The sequence below is a fragment of the Sapajus apella genome, unplaced genomic scaffold, assembly GCF_009761245.1.
Source record: "Sapajus apella isolate SASKATOON/1434 unplaced genomic scaffold, GSC_monkey_1.0 scaffold10, whole genome shotgun sequence".
Classification (NCBI taxonomy): domain Eukaryota; kingdom Metazoa; phylum Chordata; class Mammalia; order Primates; family Cebidae; genus Sapajus; species Sapajus apella.
Genome location: NW_022436950.1, coordinates 20,395,947 through 20,400,889, shown reverse-complemented (window position 1 = coordinate 20,400,889; position 4,943 = coordinate 20,395,947). Strand labels below are relative to the sequence as shown.

The 4,943-nt window shown below is 52.5% G+C and overlaps 2 protein-coding genes across 9 annotated transcripts in view; one reads left to right on the top strand and one right to left on the bottom strand.

Annotated features, from left to right (window-relative positions):
• GLB1L (galactosidase beta 1 like) overlaps positions 1-1,801 on the bottom strand; it is a 12,624-nt gene extending 10,823 nt beyond the window's left edge. For 2 of the 5 annotated variants that reach the window (XM_032278128.1, XM_032278129.1), the window contains exon 1: positions 1,589-1,801. The gene's annotated coding sequence lies outside the window, so the exon portion shown is untranslated. The remainder of the gene's footprint in view (positions 1-1,588) is intronic. The other 3 variants (XM_032278132.1, XM_032278130.1, XM_032278131.1) reach the window with 3 other exon arrangements.
• Positions 1,774-4,943, top strand: STK16 (serine/threonine kinase 16). 4 transcript variants are annotated; one of them, XM_032278153.1, is made up of 8 exons: positions 1,774-1,880; positions 2,258-2,447; positions 3,014-3,233; positions 3,470-3,603; positions 3,770-3,890; positions 4,017-4,112; positions 4,528-4,649; positions 4,755-4,943. In XM_032278153.1, the coding sequence occupies exons 2-8, from the start codon at positions 2,362-2,364 to the stop codon at positions 4,891-4,893; spliced, it is 918 nt and encodes a 305-aa protein (XP_032134044.1). In that variant the 5' UTR covers positions 1,774-1,880; positions 2,258-2,361; the 3' UTR covers positions 4,894-4,943. The 4 variants fall into 4 exon arrangements, with proteins under 4 accessions (XP_032134044.1, XP_032134046.1, XP_032134045.1 ...); XM_032278152.1 differs by having other exon boundaries at positions 1,852-2,037; XM_032278155.1 differs by lacking the exon at positions 4,528-4,649 and having other exon boundaries at positions 1,834-2,447; positions 3,997-4,112; positions 4,755-4,937.

Here is a 4,943-nt window from a genome sequence, read left to right as displayed (position 1 = left end):
CTCAAGCCTGTAATCCCAGCACTTTGGGAGGCCGAGGCGGGTGGATCACGAGGTCAAGAGATCGAGACCATCCTGGTCAACATGGTGAAACCCTGTCTCTACTAAAAATACAAAACATTAGCTGGGCATGGTGGTGTGTGCCTGTAATCCCAGCTACTCAGGAGGCTGAGGCAAGAGAATTGCCTGAACCCAGGAGGCAGAGGTTGCTGTGAGCCGAGATCGCGCCATTGCACTCCAGCCTGGGTAACAAGAGCGAAACTCCGTCTCAAAAAAAAAAAAATAATAAATAAAATAAAAATAAAAATACAAAAATTAGTTGGGACTGGCGTCGCAAGCCTGTAATCTCAGATACTAGCGTAGCTGGGCAGGAGAATTGCTGGAACCCGGAAGGCGGAGGCTGCAGTGAGCTATCCTGCCACTGCACTCCAGCCTGGGCAACAGGGAGAGACACTGTCTCGAACAATAAGATGAAAAAAAAAAAGAAAAAGAAAAAAAAAAGAAAAGGAGAAAAGAAAGAAATGCAAAATCTCAGATCCTATCTCAGATCCTACCTCAGACCTATAGAATCAGAATTTGTATTTTAACAAGATTCCCAGGTGATCCTAGGCACCTTCAAAATTGAGAAGCATGGCTTGACTTGACTGGGCTCCCTGAGGACAGGGAGTGCCCTGTTTATCTCAAATCCTCAGCTTCCAGCACAGGGCCCGGCACATAGCAGTTCAAATCTGGATGAATGAATGTCAGAACCAAAGGACTAAAACATGTTCAGAACCAAGGGAAACCGTTGGAAAATCTTCAGGGTGATCCGGGGTGTAGAAGGGGGTGACCAGGTCCTAAGACGGACCTTTTTCCTGAGAGCCCTGCTTCAGCAAAACAGCCATTCCCTCCTGGCCATTCCACCTTCTTTGGAAGTGCATCCCTCTCCAGCTTACCCCTGCCTGCCTCGACAACAGATGTCAAGGACAACTGCTTTGTGCCAAGGCTTGGAAATTTGTGAATTTCCGTTCCTTTTGCTTTTACAGTCTCAAGCATGGATGTGAAGATCAGGGTAATAATAATTACTGTTGACACGTACTGAAGGCTATGTGTCACATATTGTATTAAACTGTACATCTCATTTAATCTTCAAACAACTCCATGACGTAGATAATTATCATTTCCATTTCACAGAGGAGGAGAGGAAAGGACAGAAACATTAAGCAGCCTGTCCAAGGTCAGGCAACTATGTTAATAGAGCTGGCATTTCAACTAGTCAGTCCGGCCTCACGGTTAAGCTACTTAACCTTAGGTGCTATTATACCCTTTTTACAGGTACCAAAATTAAGGATCCGAGAAGTTAAGACACTTGCGCGAGGTTACACAGCTAGTATGCTATTAACATTCAATTCAGAAACTGGAAGTCTGGTTCACAAGCCTGAGTTCTGAATCACTGAGACTAAAGGGTAGTGGGATACAGGCCAGAGCCCGGGAAGTTGTACAGGATCAGGAGCCCAGGCCACCAGACCCGCCCCTCCCTGGATCTCCCTCCGGGCTGCAGTGTAGTCGGCCGCTTTCTGCCCCAGAGCGCCGGAGGTTTGAAGCCTCCTACCTCCTACATTGGGAGATGGAGATCCTGGGGGCCTCGGGCCGAGCCCGGCTTTGCTCCCCTTTGGCGCAGGTGCCTGCGTCTTGACCCCTACTGAAGGCCAAGTAGAGAACCCTCACAAGGGTCCTGCGACCCGTCCGCCCCAGGCCTAGCCCGCCCCGGGCTTCTCAGCTCCGCGCCCTCACATCCTCCGGTTGCCTGGCGGTTGCTAAGATATCGCGGGCCGTTGCGCCGGTGCGGACTGATGATGTCAGCGCTGCTTCCGGTCCGTGGCGCTGCGCTCTGGCCGAGCCAGGTCAGTCCGGGAGTGTGAGCTGGCCCACCCCGGGCTCTGGGCTCCGAAGCCAGGGGTGGGCCCTGCCAGGAGTGGGCTTGAGCCTCGCACGTCTTTTGAAACTACCCTGTGCTCTGCCTTTGCGGCGCGACGGGCATGGGAGCGGGGCTGCCCAAAGGTGGGCTGGGGCTGGAGGAAGTGACTGGGTAGCTGCTGTGTGTCTGTCCTGAGGCCGTAAGGCCCCTGACCCCACCCTTGGAGCTGGCGACGGAGAGAGCCTGTTTCCCCTAGACAGTAGTGTAGGTTCCAGAGACCTGGGCCTGAGCTCTCCGCTTTGGTACTTCAGGGGTCGTCTGGATTGTGCCGGACCTGCGACCCTGCCGTTGTTTTCTTTCCAGCATGATCCGCTGGGCTCCCGGCACATCTCCTGGAAGAGCCCACTCACTCTGGACGAGCTCTTCGGTAGCCTCAGATCGTCCTTGAAGAGGATGACTGAGACATTATGGGCCACGCGCTGTGTGTCTGCTCTCGGGGAACTGTCGTCATTGACAATAAGCGCTACCTCTTCATCCAGAAACTGGGGGAGGGGTGAGTGTTTAGAAGTCAATTAACTAGTCCTCAAGCTTATGGTCATTGAAGGGCAGCGGTCTGCACATGTTTGGGGCACAAGGGTTTTATCCCTATCCCTGTCCTCTCTCACCTGACAGAGCTTAGTTACACGGTATCAAGAAGGTGAATCCTGGAGTCAGGCCTGCTAAATCCACTTCGTGTGACCTTGATAAACCATGTTTCTTTCCGTCTGCTTAATGGAGATGATTATCATGCCTCACTGATGGAGTTGTGAGGATTAAATGAGATAATGTTATAAAATGTCTCACCCAGTGTTTGGTTCATAAGTACTTGATAAGTGTTGGCTATTATTTACTTCTGTCAGGTGCAGAGCTCTCTATGATGACCATGGGACCTCAAAGATTTCTATATCTCTGCTCCTGAGGAGCTCACAGCGTAATATTCTTCAGATTTCACTTAGAGCCACATCTTGGGAGGGTTTCTGCTAAATGGGAAGAACACCCCACTCCCCACCAGGAAATTTCTCTAGGTCCAAGCCATGTGGGAGATGACCATGGCCCTTCATTGACCCCTTTGGCCCACAGTGGGTTCAGCTATGTGGACCTAGTGGAAGGGTTACATGATGGACACTTCTACGCCCTGAAGCGAATCCTGTGTCACGAGCAGCAGGACCGGGAGGAGGCCCAGCGGGAAGCCGACATGCATCACCTCTTCAATCACCCCAACATCCTTCACCTTGTGGCTTACTGTCTGAGGGAGCGGGGTGCTAAGCATGAGGCCTGGCTGCTGCTACCATTCTTCAAGGTCAGAAAGACTCTTGGTTATGGAGGGGGTTGCAACAGAGGCACGTACCCAAGGGCTGTGTAAGCAGCCCAGCATGTTAGGAAGCAGGGACCACGTCCTGGGTTTGGCCACTTTGGATTTGGGGTTTGAGGTGTGTGTCATGAAAGGGCCGATAGGCTTTGACACGTGGAAGGGATCAGGCCTAGGGAGCAGAGACTCCAAAAACATCTCCAACTGTAGGGAAACTTGTGTTGCAGAGAGGTACACTGTGGAATGAGATAGAAAGGCTGAAGGACAAAGGCAACTTCCTGACTGAGGATCAAATCCTTCGGCTGCTGCTGGGGATCTGCAGAGGCCTAGAGGCCATTCATGCCAAGGGTTATGCCCACAGGTTAGTGGGAGGACCCTGTGTGCTTGCTGGGGCCCAGAGGAAGAGCTTCACTAAGAGAAATGGGAGGTCTCTGTTCTCTCAAGAAACAGCCTGCATGATTCTTTTGCTCGCTGGGATTCCAGGCTTCCTGTCCAGAGATGTCCACCTCATTTCTACTTCCCTACAGAGACCTGAAGCCCACCAATATATTGCTTGGAGATGAAGGGCAGCCAGTTTTAATGGACTTCGGTTCCATGAATCAAGCATGCATCCACGTGGAGGGCTCCCGCCAGGCCCTGACCCTGCAGGTAAAAGAGTCTCCATGCTCCTTTTCTCACCAGTTCCCCATTCCCGCCCCTTCTGGTGCATGCCCCGGTTTGGTCCCATGACCATGCCCTGTGCCCCACTTTTGAGCTCTGGGACCACTGTTCCAGGACTGGGCAGCCCAGCGGTGCACCATCTCCTACCGAGCCCCAGAACTCTTCTCTGTGCAGAGTCACTGTGTCATCGATGAACGGACTGATGTCTGGGTGAGGAGCATGTAGGTGGGCATCTGGGTAGGGAAGGCTGTGGCTCTGTACCCGCTGTGGAGTAGAGTAAGTTGTTGGTTTCTGTTGCATGGGGCCCCAGGAGCCACAATATGTCCCCATCCACTTCAACTTCCTTCCTGGGAACTGTCACTGATACTGTACCCAATTGCACCGGATGTGGTATAATCCCTGCCCCTGAACAGGGTGAATACAGCTCAGTGTCAGTACTGAAGGCACTGGCTAAGCAGGGGCTGCAGAGGCCTCTGGCTGACTGGCAGTTTCTCTGGGCCCTGGCGGTGCCATGTGGCTGAGGTCAGCATATTCTTTTTAGCTTATATAGTCTCCTTTTACCACAGAAGGAGAGAGAGGTCACCTCCATTGGTCCCTTTCTAGGGACTAACCAAGTTATACTCAGTCCCTAGGCTGCGTGCTATATGCCATGATGTTTGGGGAAGGCCCTTATGACATGGTGTTCCAGAAGGGTGACAGTGTGGCCCTTGCGGTGCAGAACCAACTCAGCATCCCACAGAGCCCCAGGTGAGCAAGCAATGAATGGGCACCAGGTGTTTCAGACTCCCCCCTGGTTTTAGCTGAGTTGGCGGATAGGCATCATCCAGTCTCCCTGAGCTCCTCCCTCCACAGGCATTCTTCAGCATTGCGGCAGCTCCTGGCCTCGATGATGACCGTGGACCCACAGCAGCGTCCTCACATTCCTCAACTCCTCAGTCAGCTGGAGGAGCTACAGCCCCCAGCTCCTGGCCAGCACACTACCCAAATCTGAAAAAACAGTGGCATGTTGAGAAGGTGATCCCTCATGCCTTAGAAAGAGGT